General features: G+C 41.7%; 2 protein-coding genes across 2 annotated transcripts in view; both read left to right on the forward strand.

Annotated features, from left to right (window-relative positions):
- Positions 1-495, forward strand: part of LOC131482920 (zinc finger protein 334-like) — a 303,146-nt gene extending 302,651 nt beyond the window's left edge. Inside the window, exons 5-6 of the mRNA XM_058679150.1 lie at positions 68-124; positions 416-495. Of these exons, the coding sequence (XP_058535133.1) occupies positions 68-124; positions 416-495 (137 nt within the window). The remainder of the gene's footprint in view (positions 1-67; positions 125-415) is intronic.
- A 5,620-nt stretch (positions 496-6,115) lies between these two features.
- On the forward strand, positions 6,116-8,287 carry LOC131482921 (zinc finger protein 883-like). The gene is made up of 3 exons (XM_058679151.1): positions 6,116-6,364; positions 6,485-8,055; positions 8,137-8,287. The coding sequence occupies exons 1-3, from the start codon at positions 6,116-6,118 to the stop codon at positions 8,285-8,287; spliced, it is 1,971 nt and encodes a 656-aa protein (XP_058535134.1).
- The last annotated feature ends 8,698 nt before the right edge of the window (positions 8,288-16,985 follow it).

Raw genomic sequence — 16,985 nt, forward strand, 5'->3', positions numbered from 1 at the left:
CATTGGAACATTTGAAAAGAAACATTCAGATGTGATTCTTAGATATGGTTACTCTTCCTCATTTCAGATCCCCATGGAAAGAATGAGCTGTTTGGAGCTAATCAGAAAGGTCAAGAAATAATCTTCAGGCAAGTTTTAATTACAAAAATTATAGAATAACTGAAAAGAGAGCTGCATTGCCACAAAGATGCTTAGCATTAGCTCTGGCCATAATTGCAGCACAATATGAAAGGGAAATTGTATAAAAATGAGACTTGATAAATAGGATTTCTTTCTTTCTTTCTACTTTTTTTTTTTCATTTGGAGACAGAAGTTTTATTTGCAAAGTGACCAGGTGAATGTAAAAAGCAGAGGGAATCAAATAGCATTTCTTGGGAGAGAGCCTGGAGATGGTGTGCCTCTTGAATGGAGACAGCAAAATTTTTCAGAAGGTTCTTAGAGAGGTCCTCTCTGGTCCGAAGGCAGAACCAGCAGAGCGTCAACCTGTTCAGTTAGAAGCTCCAACCTACCATCATCCACAATCGAGGCACAATGAGGCTGGTGCAGAGTCCACTGATTGACATAGTCCATCAGAGTCTCCCCTTGTCCAGTATTTCACTGCCAACATATAGCTAAGGTGGTTGATTGATCTACTCCTTCTTCCATCTTTTCTTGATTAATGTTCTATTTCCTCCATTTTGATGAAGGGAGTCCCCAAAGAAAGTTTGAGGTGTTCCCAGATCAGGTTCCTACATGTGCTAGTAAGCACAGTGCCCGCCATAGTCCATCACCCCGATCAGCTGGTGGTTGCAACTGCTGGGCTGGTTCTGTTCTCAGCCCCAACCTCCACTGGAACCAATGAGTATTGCAGTCCATCCTGGTTCTGCCCATCACACACTCGGCTCTCACCTAAACCAGTGGGAGGTGTGCTGGTTGGGTGCTGCGTTCCTAACAGGCACAGGCAGCCTCACCCTGCCATTTTGTGTTGTGTACTATTTCTATCACAACCGAACCTGGCCAGACCCCCACCCAGCTTCAGCATTCGGACTTGCCAGTGGATGACGCGAGCTGTCAGCCTGGTCCGCCCCCAACCCGAGCGAAATGTATGTAAGTGGGACACTTCCCATAGCCCCTCTGTGTTGTTTACCTCCATGCTTCCTGTGTTTATTTGTAAAGTCAGTGTCCTGTCAGAGGAACTGTTCAGGTTCCTCCATCAGACCCCTCTGGTGTCAGGTTTCATGCATACCAGCAGGTCCATGGGCCAGCACCGTTCATTTCGTCTCTTGCCCCAGCAGGAGCAGCGGCCTTTCTTAACTGGTCTTCAACCCATTCTTGTTCCTGCTGTTGGAAGTTTCAGCCCAGCCATGGCTCGTCAATACCCACATACAGCTCATATATGGCTCAGTTCGGGGGTCTTAGATTTCTAAGTGTGCCCTGAGCATTCCTTGTCTGGACAGGAACCTGTGAGTAAGACACTTCCCATTGTATTGGTTGTCTCTCAACCAGCAAGGAAATAGCTGCTACTTCACAGCTTCAAATCTGCACCAGCCATTCTATGGCTGTTCAGCTCTCAGAGGTAGGCAGCCACATGAGTGACAAAGTTGAAGAAACTGGCTTTTTCTGAACTCATGTATGAAATGTACAGGGGGTCATCCAAAGGCCCACATAAGTCATTTCTATAGATGAAACCCAAGGGCACGGCATGGTAGCCTATTGGCTGTCCCTCATGTTGCATGCCCTGGGGCATATATGGACACTTGTTTGTGCCCTGGCAGCCCCACTTAACATTCAGTTTTCTGCCCGTTGCCAGAGTCCAGCTCAAGTGAAGCTCTGAACTTGAGAAGAGTGCTTGGAGTAGGCATAGAAAATAAACGGACCACTGCAGCTTCAGGATCATAGCAGACAATTTTAAAAACTGTCCTCTTTATTTTATACAGAAGCCTTCACCAATTCTTTTCACACCTGGTAAAAGGGGGCATTCCTAAGGATAGTTTTGCCAATTGTTTCCCCTTGAGGCAGGATACCAGCCGACCCAATCCTGTGGTCAAGAAGTTCTCAATAGATGGTACATGTCAATCTATTACACATTCCTATTACATTCCTGATTCTACAACTTAGTCTTGAATCAGTTAAGGGAGGAAGTATATCAGAGAAGGAGGGACATAAAGATTAGTGAAAGAGGGAAAGAATAGATTTCCACTGCATCTAGGGAATTCACATCCTTGACTATGATATGGTCAATGTGGGAGGACAACCCTAAGCATAGGTTCCTGCTACATGTAGGGACCTAACACCCTCAATTTTCATATGATGAGTGGGGCAGCCAAGAGAGCAGAAATAGTAAAAGGCATTTTGGTAAGATGTTATCACAAACATCATCTTCCAAGATCACATTGATTTTTTTATTTTTGTGGGTAATACTATTATGTCCATATTGTTTCCATCATGCATCTGAGGTAAAGGGGGATATTGAGGGAGAAGCCCCACCGGATTTTCTGACCACCTCAAGTCCCGGATGTGGGGCATGCTCTGAGATATTTGCTCAAGTGGTTTTAATAGTTCTCCAGTTATGAATCGCTGCCAGTTTTGCTCAATGAGGTCATCCACTGATTGATAGGGTCCATCATAAAGTCTCCGTTTGCCCCATATTTCACTGCCAACATATAACTGAGATGAATGATTGACCTGTTCTGTCTTCTGTCTTTTCTGGTTAGAGTTCTGAGTCCAGTAGTGTGATTGGGGAGCTCTCCAAAGAAACTTTGAGGTATTCCCAGAACAGATTCTTCTTTGTTCTAGCAAGCACAGGGCCCGGCACAGTCCATCACTCCAATCAGCTCGTAGTTGCAATTGCTGGGTTGGTTCTGTTTTCAGTCCCGACTTCCACTGGAACCAGTGGGTGTTGCAGTCCAGTATGGTTCTGCCCAGCACATGCTCGGCCCTTACATCAACCAGTGGGAGCTGCAGCCTAGACAGGGCGACCCACAATAACGCTCACCTGGCCTGCCCCCTACCCTGATTTGCCAGTATGTGTAGCAGTAGACCAGTTTGTCCCCATCCTATTTGGCTCTTGTACTTATCAATGGGTATTAAAGCTTAGTTCCATCTAACCAACTCAGCCATCCAGCCCTCAAGGATGTTGTTGAGTGCCTCTCTGTAGACACCTCAGCCCCCGTCCTAGTTTCCATGGCCTCCCACGGGAGTAGTGACCCAAGAATGGGGAACCCAATATTTCCCTCCCAGGTCTCTCTCAATCCCGGTTTATGCACTCTTTGGGTGGTTCTGTGATTTGACTTGACAGAATTAGTCCTCAGTGCCAGCTGATGCTGCAGCCAAGCCCAAACAACCCTCACCCACTCTAATTTATGCTTGCACCCACAGGAATAATCAGCCCAGCCTGGCTTTTCCCTATTCTAGTCCACATGCAGCGCACAGGTGTTGCAGCCTTGCTTAGTCTGGTCTGTCCCCATCCCAGCCCACGCTCTCCATTGGGAGTAGCTGTCCAGTGAGGGGACCAGCCCCTTAATCCCATGGTGGAGGAATCCACCATTGGGGCAGGGTTTGAGGAGGGGTGGGGAGAATTCCAGTACCTATGAAAATATGTCACATAATACAATGAATAAAAAAAACATAAAAAAGAAAAAGGAGGCCAGAGTTTTAGTCCCATGTCAGGTAGTTGGGATTTAGGATCCATTTAGAGAGTATCAAGTCATGAAGAAAATTGGCCTCTTCTGGATACTGTCAATCCAACAGTTTTTAAAATATGAAGACCCAGAGATTTGCTTCTAAAATGAAAATTGACATAATAGCAAATGTGAAAAAGGCAGTTGGTGATTAGAGACTTTAAAGTCCTAACCTTTCATACTTCCTATCTCCACCACCTATCTCCTAAAAGCACAATCAATCTGGAGGATTAGCTGGAGGTAAGCAGTGACTGGGGATTACGTGTGTGGTTGGATGTGTTTATGTTTGTGCAGAGGCACGGGATGCCAAGTGTCATTTCCACAAGCTTACTACAAACCTTGTGGACTCTCCTCTTTGCTAAGTCCAGCCATACAGCTCTTGTATAAGAGCCAGAAGTCTTTTTAAAGTCCTATGTTGTGTACAGAACCAAATGTTACCAGAAAAGCTCAGTGATTATTTTCTTTAACTAGTATAGAAACGTAGAAGTGTGGAATAGGGTAGAAGGATGGGATTCACAGGAACTGGAAGAAAACAGAGGAGTGGGTCCTTTTTTCCAGTTATACATCCTGCTTCAGCAACCAATGGTTGGGACAACATTCAAGTTACTAAATGGTGTCTCCAATTTTAAGAAGCACACCACCACCTAGTTTTCTCTTGAGAAGTGCTTTCCTCTTTCCTCCTCTTGCCCTGCTCACATGATCACTTTGCAAATAAGACTTCTCTGTCTCAAAAAAGATCGATTTAAAAAATGACTTTGAGATCCAGTTTCTGTATCCACATCCTGAATGTGAGCAACTGGTATTTAGTAGAAATCTACGTATTTTCTCTATTCTCACGTACACTTGCTGTTCCTGGGAGGACCCGAGCCAGATTGGAGTCCATGCTTGTGATCCTAGGTTCAGCCACTATGACCATTTGATGAGCTGGGCCTTGGCCTGCCTGGACTCAAGAGGCTTTGCCCTTCCTGCTGAGTACACTGGGAGTGGATACCTTCGGAACAAGGCAGGCCTAGGCTCTACCCACCTCCAACATCAAGAAGTGGGTGGGACTGAGAGTGTGCGACCTAATCATTTTTTTTTCATGAGTTGGGTTTCTCTCTCTGTGTGTGTGTGTGTTATTTAATTGCACTCAATGTGTGTGTGTGCATGCATTTAGAGAATTATGGAGAAATTGGTGTGATCATTTCCAAATTTTCTATTTTTCCTTCCTATTTTGGGTCAGGGTTAAATGATATTCAGAGGAGCTATACCAAGCCTCCCAACCATCCTAGTAGTTAAGGATTGGCACTGGACCCCTGATACCAAACCAGGATGTCAATGTGGCACACCCTCCAAGGTTTCTGTCCAGGTGATACTTATACTTCTGAGATGATGTCCATCTCAACAATTCAAGCAAGAGGGAACCTTTTCAATGTTCATTGGCTGACATGGTTGACCTTAGTGTCTCCTTTCTCCCAGATATTTGATGTCATCATATGGCTGGGGTAGTTATTCAATCTCTTCCCTCTCCTTTCTCTTGGATGGTCCAGATGTGCTTTCCAGGCCTCAGTGGGCTTCCATCTCCAGATGGAGCTGTGCCAGTTGTCCAATACTCCTTTTCAACTGAGGATTACCAGTTCTTGCAAGTGCACCAAGACCTTGAGCCAGTCAATCCTGCCCCAGTGGAGCCCCACCCTCAGCGCTCACTGAGCTAGCACCTAGCACCACCATGCAGGCATGTAAAGTATCCAAGCCAGGTGACCTGAGGCCTGCCACACCCTCTACTCCCAGAACTCACAGACCCAGAACCCATTGCACTGGCCAGCCAAGGACACACACCAAGCAACATAAACCGCCACACATACAGCCACTGGGGCTCATCACACAGCTGTGCCAAAGGGTCCAGACAAGGCTATGAGGTCCCCACTGGATCTCCTGCACCCAGGGATCATGTGTCCACCACCATCATCCTCCTGAGCTCCTTGTCTCCACTCATTTTCCACCAGCATATATTGCAGCCTGGCTCATTCTAGTCTTACCCCAATTCCACTTCATGTTGCTGTTTGCTGAAGCCTATCCAACTACAATGCATCTGGAGGTTGAGCTGGAGCTAGGCATTGGCTGGGGATTATGTGGGTGTGTGGTTGTATTCCTCTTTGTGCAGAGGCATGAAGTGCCAAGGATCATTTCCAGAGGTTTAGTACAAAACTTGTGGAGTCTTCCCTTTGCTCTGTTTAGCCTCATAATTCTTGTAAAAGAGCCAAAATTCTTTCTCAAGTCCCATATTTTCCACTGAACCAAATGTTACCAGGAAAGCTCAGTGATTCTTTCCCTTAACATAGTGTATTAAAAGATAATGAAAACCAGATGTAGACCAAATTTTTACAGTTAATTTACCAGTTGAACTTGGAAGAGGCAAGGGGGAAACAACTCCCTGGAGGGGCTCAAAGATCTGGTGATTTTTCAATGTAGAGAAAATGATATCACAGTTTCTTTTAAATTGCTTTTCCCACAGGAAGCCTGATGAAATAGCATTTGAAAAGAGGCATGCCTCTAATGTCCTGGAGAACAACCTTGAGAGTGATGAAATTTTCAGTCAGTTTGACAAGATCCAGATTTGTCAGCAGTCCTTTGAACACAATGGAAATGACAAAACTTTCAGCGGGAAGAAGATAATCCTTATGTGTGAGCAAATTTATTCCAAAGATCCATGTAATCAGCAAGCTGTCAGTGTGGGAGAAGCAATTCATGTTGGCTACTATAAATCTTGCCTTACCACCAAACAGAGAACTGACACAGGAGAATATTTGTATGTGTCCAACGAATGTAAAGAAAACATATACCAGAAGTCAGAACTCATTAGAGATCAGATCATTCGAAGTGCAGAGAATCAGTATGAATGCAATGAGCACACAAAAGGCTTTCACTGGCAATCATCTCTAATTGGTCAACAGAGACTCAACACAAGGAAAAAATCTTATCAATGTAAGGAGTGTGGAAAAGAGTTTCATTGTAAGTCAAGCCTAATCATACATGAGAGGGTCCACACAGAGGAGAAATTTGATGAATGCAGGGAGTGTGGAAAAGGTTTTTCTCGTAAGTCAAACATGAACACATGTCACAGAATGCACACTGGGGAAAAACGTTATCAATGTAGTGAGTGTGGAAAAGGTTATCTTCATAAGTCAAGCATAATTGTACATCAGAGAATCCACACTGGGGAAAAACCTTATGAATGTAGTGAGTGTGGAAAAGCTTTTATTCGTAAGTCAAGCATGACCATACATCAGAGAATCCACACTGGGGAAAATCCTTATGAATGTAGTGAGTGTGGAAAAGCTTTTATTCGTAAGTCACAGCTCATTACTCATCAGAGAATTCACACTGGGGAAAAACCTTATGAATGTAGTGAGTGTGGAAAAACTTTTATTCATGAGTCACTCCTCATTAGCCACCAGACAATCCACACTGGGGAAAAACCTTATGAATGTAGTGAGTGTGGAAAATCTTTTATTCGTAAGTCAAACCTCATTACTCATCAGAGAATACACACAAGGGAAAAACCTTATGAATGTAGTGAGTGTAGAAAAGCTTTTATTTGTAATTCACAGCTCATTACTCATCAGAGAATCCACACTGGGGAAAAACCTTATGAATGTAGTGAGTGTGGAAAATCTTTTCTTCATAAGTCAAGCATGATCATACATCAGAGAATCCACACTGGGGAAAAACCTTTTGAATGCAGGGAGTGTGGAAAAGCTTTTGTTCATAAGTCAAGCATTAGATCACATCAAAGAATACACACAGGTGAAAAACCTTTTGAATGTAGTGAATGTGGAAAAGCTTTTAATCAGAAGTCAAACCTCATTACTCATCAGAGAACTCACACTGGAGAGAAACAGTATAAATGTAGTGAGTGTGGAAAAGCTTTTCTTCATAAGTCAAGCATGATCATACATCAGAAAATCCACACTGGGGAAAAACCTCATGAATGTAGTGAGTGTGGAAAAGCTTTTATTCGTAAGCCACACCTCATTAGACATCAGAGAAACCACACTGGGGAAAAACCTTATGAATGTAGTGAGTGTGGAAAAGCTTTTACTTGTAAGTCAGACCTCGTTACTCATCAGAGAACTCACACTGGAGAGAAACAGTATAAATGTAGTGAGTGTGGAAAAGCTTTTCTTCATAAGTCAAGCATGATCATACATCAGAAAATCCACACTGGGGAAAAACCTCATGAATGTAGTGAGTGTGGAAAAGCTTTTATTCGTAAGCCACACCTCATTAGACATCAGAGAAACCACACTGGGGAAAAACCTTATGAATGTAGTGAGTGTGGAAAAGCTTTTATTTGTAAGTCAGACCTCATTACTCATCAGAGAATTCACACAGGGGAAAAACCTTTTGAATGTATGTAGTGTGGAAAAGTCTTTCCTTGTAGCCACACCTCATTAGACATCAGATAATCTACACTGGAGAAAAAACATGATTGTAGTGCGTGTGGAAAAGGCTTTTCTAATGTGGCACAACTCATTAGGCATCAGAGAGTCCACACAGGAGAGAAACATTATGAATATTGTGTGTATCTTCAAGCCTTTACTTACCAGACAGGTTTCATTCGACGTCAGAGTATCCATACAGGATAAGAACCACATGAATATAATGAGTGGAAAATCCTGTCGCAAGCTGTCAAGTTTTGCTAAACATCTGAATTCACGTGAGAAAGCAGAAATGTGTAACATGTGTGTTAAAATTCATGCACAAACCTTTTCAGCACAGTGAAAAGCATACATGCTTCAATAAGTAGCATATTCACAGAAATGAGCAAACACACAGCAATGACTGATAAATCATTTTTCTGAAGTCAATTGTTAGCAGAGTCACAGACCTCAGAACTACAACAGCATGTCAACCAAAAGACTAGGCACCATAAACCTGTTATGGCGTGTGGAAGGTTCCAAGGTGAATGAAAAAACTGCCATTAGCAATAGTGCAAATGCAAAACATTGTAAAAAGGCAATGGATGTAGAAACATACTTTGAAAGTCTCAGCAAGTGTTAAATAATAAACATGAGGAGTATCATTTTATTTCAGAAGAGAGGTTATTTGTTGCTAAAATAATTAAGATGCAATTTGTATGTGATCTCCCTTTGCTGTGAGGTAGTAAATGTGAATGCTGTTTTCAGATTAAATGCTGATAATAAATGCTCAGTATGTAACACCTGTTTCAAATTCCATCTTTGTCATTTACACATTTATCTTTTCCATAATCGCAAAATTTCTCATCCTATTTCAGAATTATACTGGAACTGTAGATATTAAATTATGCACGTTGAATTTGTAATGATAAGCACCCAGATTTGAAGGATGGATCTTTTCCAGAGGCAAGATTTTCCTGTTATATCTGACTAAATGTAGATCCTATTTGGCCACTGTCTCTCCTTGAATAATAAGTATGGGAAATCACTCCTGCATCTCTGCCTGCTTATCTCATATGGGACACCATAGGCACATGGCACATTGTGTCTCTGAGGCAAAGTCCTGGCTATGGTCTCAGCTAATAGAGACTCCATCTTGGCCTGTTCACTCAGCATACATCCAGAGTAGTAGGCTGTATCCCAATTTCTCTGTCCCCGAGGCAAAGCAGTGCTAGAATTTCCCTGATAAGCAACTCAAAGTAGTTAAGTGCAACCTTCATCCTGTTTACCAGTCACACATAATGATCATGCCCAAATGTATAGATTCCAGCCCAGGTGCTAGCTTATCTTGGTCTGCCAGCAAATGGGCTAAAGCACTAAGCTTCCAACCCTGCTTACAGAATGTAACTGGTGACTTGATTAGAGTGTCTAGCGAGATAAGCATGCCTACTGACCAGTTACAATAACAGTGTAGGGTGGGAGTACTGTTGAGACCACCCTTCTGCCTTCCCCCTCCACTGTATATATGCTTGTATGATCTTCCCAATTAATGAACATCCCTCACCAGTTTTTCTCTGGTGGTTCTGCAAACAACCTACACCATTGTCATGGCACTCAGGAATCTTAGGGACTGCTGGTCAAAAACAGCCAAGACTCTAGGAGGCATATCTCAGAGACAAAAGAATTGTCTGACATCAGACTCTTGGAGTTCCTCTTTCAGGTGGAGTTTATGTGTCAGCTGCCACAACTTCTGCTCTGATTTCCACTGATTTCATGTATCACGGCTTCTCACAGTAAGTTTCTTGCCATTGTATGAGCTACTAGATGTTGGCCTGTGCCTGAAGTCTTTCAATTATAAGAGTGAGCACCAGGACCAACATTGTTAACATAGTAGATAAGCTGTCTGAGATCCTAACCAATCCACCATGGTTTTGCTCTTGTCTTCTGGTTTTACAGCAGCTCAGCTACTGCAATTGAGCCATTGAAGCATATCAACCAGTGAATTGAAGATATTTCCCTGCTGCTGTCGTTCTCACACTGATTCTGCTTTTTAAAACCAAAAAAACAAACAAAAAATACTTAGGAGTGGGTCCCCTGACTAGTTTTGAGGGAAATGTGAAGCCCATTGACTTGCATCTCATGTGTGACAAGCTTGGAGCACTTCTGCTACTTAATATTTAGAGTCAAGGCCCTATTAAGACCAACAATGATGAGCACTGAGGGTAAGAGACACATTTTTTCTTTTTTTTTCTTTCTTTATTACATTGTATAATGTGACATACTTTCATAGGTACTGGGATTCTCCTCACCCCTCCCCAAACCCTCCCACCATGGTGGATTCTCCACCTTGTTGCATAACCACAGTTCAAGTTCAGTTGAGATTCCCTCATTGCAAGCATATACCAAACATAGAGTCCAGCATCTTATTGTCTAGTCAAGTTCAACGGCTTCTTAGATAGACCCTCTCTGCTTTGAAGACACAGCCAGCAGAGTATCATCCTGATCAATTAAAAGCTCCAACATACCATCAGCAAAATTTACATCACCATGGATTTAATTGACATAGTAATGAGTAACCAATATGTTAAAATAAATGCGAGTTCTTAACCACATAATGTGACCACCTCATTGCTTTCCCCTGGTGACAGGAAATATCTTCCAATTCTGAGATTCTTTCTTCTGCTTGCTTCATTCTATATTGGAGACTCTCTACTGTGCTTTTAATTTGCTCTACTGTGTTCTTAATTTCTAATATATTAGCCTTGATTTGCTTTAGTGCTTCCTTAAATTGTTTGAACTATTGTATGTGCTTCTCATTGTTGATCAGAAGCTTTAAAATGAGTTTTCTGAATTCTGTGTCCCCCATTTTCTCAATGTCTTCCTCATCTAACTCTGAGGTTGGTATAGGGTTTTGATCCTTTGCAGGGGAGTTTTTACTAATATTCATTGTGCCCTTGTCTCTTCTTTCACTCTTGGTCATTGTACTTCTGATTAGCAGAGTCTTCTCCCTGGGGTAGGTTTCTAAGCTGCATCACCCACAGGTCTGCACTTTGATTTTATTTATTTCAGTTGATGCACAACTCTTTGCTTGCAGCCAATTGTGACACTCCAACAATTCCAGGTCTGGGTTCTTATGTTAGATTTCCACAAAGAACTCCCGTAGCCCCAACTTCTGGCTCACCACTCTCCACCTTCTGTGATATTGTGCTGAGGTTGAACCGTTGTGTCTGCAACCTTTCTCCCACTTTCAGTTGGAGGAGGTCCCAGGATTAGAGAGACACCAGGTGTCCCATATTGCAAGGTGGTTGTTGTCGGTGCTGATCTTGCTGGAACCTGTTGGCTGTTAGGTCTGGGTGCCATACAGACCTATTTGGACCCATACGATGCCACAGTGAGTATATTTTCCTGAGGGACCAGTGCAATCCGTGGAACATAGTTCTGGTGAGATCAGCACATGCGCAGTTCACTGTTGTCCCTTCAGTCTTAAAGTGTTTGCCATGGTGTACATAATGGCACCTGATGTACCACTACTAGAGTTCTTAATTTGCTGGCCAACAGGTCTAAGGGCTACCCAGACCTGTATTGGGTGGAACCTGTAGAATGCCACATAGATGCAGTTCACTGAGTCAGAAATAAATTCACTCTGAGCTCAGTTTATGCTAAACCCAGAAAGAAAAAATATAAACCAAAATCAAAGATGGCAAATGGGAAGACCTCCCCACTAAAATCCATACAAGCAAAGTCAACTAATCAAAAACTCTAATAGTCGCAAATACACACTTGCACACTTAAACTCATGGCAGCCCAAAACCAGTTCCTCTCAATATTATCTCTAAACACAAATGGCTTAAACTCACCAATCAAAAGGCATAGATTAACGGAATGGATCATCAAATAGCACGCAACTACATGTTGCTTACAAGAGACACATCTAACCAGAAAATCCTGTAAGAAATTTAAAGTGAAAGGATGGAAAAAGACATTTCATGCCAATGGACGAGAAAAAAAGGCTGGCGTAGCTGTTCTAATCTCAGATGACCTAGACGTCAAGCTGACAGACATCAAAAAGGACAGAGAAGGACATTATATATTGGTGAAGGGACTGATCCATCAAGAAGTAACTACAATCGTGAACATATATGCACCTAATTCCAATGCGCCTAGCTTCGTGAAGCAACTACTTACAGACTTAGCAGGGGGAATCAAAGTCCCAGACCTCTGGACATACTATAGGGCAGTGGTTATCAAAACAGCCTGGTACTGGCAAAAAAATAGAGAAGAAGATCAATGGAGCAGAATAGAAACACTTGCCGGAGTCCAGCTCCAGCCGAGAGTTCGGAGCTCGGGAAGGGTGCGTGGAGTCGGCGATAAAGAAAGACACAGACACTGACACTTGATGCGTTCTCACCACAGCCCAAGAAAAAGCTGTCCTTTTTATTTACTCAAAACTTCACAAGCTTCTGCACAAGCAACTAATTGTTCTATTTTTTTACTTCAAGACTAAGGGGGCATGTACAGACATTCGGTCATTCCGTCTGCACTTCAGGGCTAAGCAAGTGTCCCCAGAGATAATTCTTTAAAACACTGTATTTATATTCTTCAAAGCAAGCCATTATTCATTCTTCAACAGTAGCCATGGAGCGGCAGCCAGGACTCCAAGGCCAAGGCACATGCGATTACCTGCTAATCAGTAGTACATTCCTACTACATTTCTATTTCTACAACTTGCCCATTATTCAATGGGAAAATAGTTTACAAGGGAAAAAATATAAATCTAAAAACAAAAATTACAAATATTAAATCCCTCTACAACTATAGACCCTGCAACCCCATAAATAAAACAATAATCAAAAACACTCTTCTTTAATAAAAGCATCCTTAATTCCTCTAGCTAAAAATTATAGAAGCAGCTAAAACAGCTACATTTTCTATGCTCCAAAAAATTGCAAAAACAGGCTAGCCTATAAAATAACAATAACTATACTTATTGCCATAGCAATTTCAGCTCTCACTCCCATCACTTGCATTCCCGTGGGTCCACTGGGTGCTACCTGACTGGCCAGGCCCTGGAAAGGAGGCAGATCCGCCTCACCTGTGACCTCCTGTCTTCCTGCTGCCTCCTGGCCTTGAACCAGTCATTATTTTAGGGCAGGACACTCGTGCAGTGCTCCCAACAAAACACCAGATGGGAACCCACACAAATACAGCCAAATAATCTTTGACAAAAAGACAAACGACAACCTCGGCAAATGGGAAGGTCTGTTCAATAAATGCTGTTGGCACAACTGGTTGATAGCCTGTAGAAACGAAAAGATAGACCCACATCTCTCACCATATACTAAGATCAAATCCAAATGGATAAAAGATTTAAGCCTACATCCAGAAACCTTCAAACTTTTGGAAGAAAATGTTGGAAACACACTGGAACACTTAGGGGTAGGCCCTCACTTCCTAAAAAAGAGTCCAAAAGCAGTAGAAATCGAGACCAAAATAAATAATTGGGACCTCATCAAACTAAGAAGCTTCTGTACAGCTAGAGAAACAATCAACAAAGTAAAAAGGCAACCCACAGAATGGGAGAAGATCTTCGCACACGACTAGGTGATAGAGGGCTAATCTCCAGAATATACAAAGAGCTACAAAACAACCAAAATGTCAAAACAAACAAGCCACTCAAGAAATGGGCACGGGAAATGGGCAAACACTTCACAAAGGAACAAACCCAAATGGCAAACAAACATGTAAAAATGCTCAAGTTCCCTGGCAATAAGGGAAATCCAAATTAAAACATCAATGAGGTACCACCTAACGCCAGTAAGACTGGCCCACATGAATAAAAGCACCAACAACACTTGCTGGCGAGGTTGCGGGGAAAAGGGAACCCTACTCCACTGCTGGTGGGGCTGCAGGCTGGTACAGCCTCTATGGAAATCAGTATGGAGAACATTCAAACAACTCAAATACAACATATCGTATGACCCGGCAATAGCACTCCTAGGAATATATCCAGAACACTTGTTTTATGAGAAACCAACATGCACTCCTATGTTCATAGCAGCACAATCAGTAATTGCCAAAACATGGAAGCAACCAAAATGCCCATCAACAGAGGATTGGATAAGAAAGCTATGGTTCATCTACTCCATGGAATACTACTCAGCTATTAAAAAAACAAAATGCAGTTCTTTGTGGCCAAATGGGCCAAACTGGAAACCATCCTGCTAAGGGAAATGAGCCAATCACAAAAGGTTAAATACCACATGTTTGCCTTAATTTAAGATGACACGATGTTATGTATAACAAGTTATGTTATGAATGTTATATGTTGTGTATAAACTAAAATTGAAATGTCAATGAGGTGGTCACAGAAGGTGGATAAGAACTCGCATTTACTTTTACCATATTGGTTACTCATTACTATGTCAATTAATACCATGGTGATGTAAATTTTTGCTGATGGTATGTTGGAGCTTTTAATTGATCGGGATGATACTCTGCTAGCTCTGTCGTCAGACCAGAGAGGGTATACCTAAGAAGCCGTTGGACTTGACTGGACAATAAGATGCTGGACTCTATGTTTGGTATACGCTTGCAATGGGGGAATCTCAACTGAACTTGAGCTGTGGTTATGCAACAAGGTGGAGGAATCCACCATGGTGGGAGGGTTTGGGGAGGGGTGGGGAGAATCCAAGTATCTATGAAACTGTGTCACATAATACAATGTAATTAATGAATTTAAAATAAAATTAAAAAAAAAAGAGTTATGGGAGACCAGAAGATGCAGAAAGAGAAACTGGTTTTACAAATATATTTAATAAAATAATAAAGAAAAATTTCCCAATTCTGGAGAAAGAAGTGGAAGCAAGATCCAGGAGGGCCACAGAACTCCCAAAATGCTTGGCCAAAAGAGATCTTCACCAAGACACATGATAATCAAGCTCTCTTCAACTGAATATAAGGAATAGATCCTTAAATGTGCACGTGAAAAACATTAGTTGAGATATAAAGGAATGTAAATTAAACTCATAGGAGATCGCTCATGGGAAACTCTACAGACAAGAGAATGGAGTGACATATTCCAGATTCTAAAAGAAAAAAATTGTCGGCCTAGGATAACATATTCTTTTGTCTTTGGAAATGAAATAAAATTCTTCCACAGTAAAGAAAAGCTAAAAGAATTTGCCTCTTGCAAACCTGCCCTACAAATGATACTTCAAGATGTTCTCTTCACAGAGAAGAGGAATAGCACCTACCAAAACCAAAGGCAAATGGGAAGAACATCCTGGGATAATGACAACAGAAGACTAAACCAATGAACAACCCATTCCTAAAATGACAGGACCAAAGTACCACCCATACATATTAACCCTGAATGTAAATAGCTTAAGCTCAGTCAAATGTCATAGATTAGTACACTGGATTATTAAAAAAAAAAAAACCTCATCTATTTACTGTCTAGAAGAGACACATTTCACTAACAAAAATCAGCAGAAACTATATTGCATGCGTTTTGATATTTTCTGTTAGTTTCATTCCTTCAAACCACTTTCTTCTGATTAAATTCTTCAATGACTCATAGATCATAGAGTAGCATCATTTTCTTCAAGAAAGTTCTTGATTTTCATTTCTTCAGCTACATGTTAGTCATTTAGTAGCATGTTATTGAACTTCTTGTTGTTATTAATTTCTTTTTTGTTCCTGATGCTGATTTGGTTTTGTGGTTTTTCATTTAAGGGGATGTACAGTAGTTGTGTAATGGAGACTCATATCTAGTAACATGTCATTTAACTTCATGGCATTGTAAATTACTGCTTTTCTTCCAGTTGTTGATTTTGTATTATGACTTTTCATTTGAGGGGATGTACAGTAATTGTGAAATGGAGAGTAACATATCCAGAAGAGAGGATACAATGTAGTATGCATCTCTACTTCCAGACAAAGGACTGCTTACTATATTTTGACAATAGGATGCTGGATTCTCTGCCATTATCCATGCCCACAATGATGGATATATGACTGTCTATGAAGAACTATACTTTAGTAATCATATAGAGAAACTAGGTGGGGGTGTGAATTGGGGCTGTGATAAGAGAATTTCCAGGAGCCTATGGAACTGTATCATAAATAAAGAGATAAATAAATAAATAAATAAATAAATAAATAAATAAATCCTGGTTTTAAAAATAAAGTCATTTTAAGGAATCTATTAACCACTCGTGGTGATAACAGGGCCCACTAGAAATTAACAAATGACAAGTTTATGTGACCATACAGTGTGAATGGAAACCCCGAGATGAAGAAATGATCATTACCCTGAAGTCTGTCTGTTAATCTGAAGACCTATATCCCCGCTTCACCAGAAATATAAGTTATCCTAAGAGACACATAGCAACCAACATGCATACACCTCAAAAGCCTGCAAGCATTCATATTTCCCTGCCTTCTCTGCCTACATTCCATTAGTGTTAGGCCTCACCTCTCCTGGAACTCTTGAAAGTGCACAAGTGAGCAATACAAAGCACGTACAATTAATATCTTTACTGTCAAGCTCAAGAGTGAGCAGTGTGAGGAATACAGACACACAAGGGCTACGCTCAGGGGCTACCTATTCTCAGAGTCTGTCTGTAGGAAGCCAAAAAACAAGCAGGTTCTGGGGAATCCAAGAGTCAGAGTGCCAGAGTAATGAGAGTGTTGTGCCAGATTTTTGAGATCCCCAGAAAATCATCGAGTCTGAAGTCAGCAATAAGGCATAAAGGTGGTTTATTCAGTTTAACCTAGGATTCCCAGCCAGTTTCCCCAGGCAAGGTTGCTATAGGAACAGCAGGGCAGAAAAAAAGCAAAACAAGGGCCAAGGTAAAAGAGCCTAGGGTTCTTATATATTTCAGGACAATTCCACATAATTATACAGTCATGATTAGTCAGTTTT

Source organism: Ochotona princeps, chromosome 21 (genome assembly GCF_030435755.1).
Source record: "Ochotona princeps isolate mOchPri1 chromosome 21, mOchPri1.hap1, whole genome shotgun sequence".
Taxonomy (NCBI): Eukaryota; Metazoa; Chordata; class Mammalia; order Lagomorpha; family Ochotonidae; genus Ochotona; species Ochotona princeps.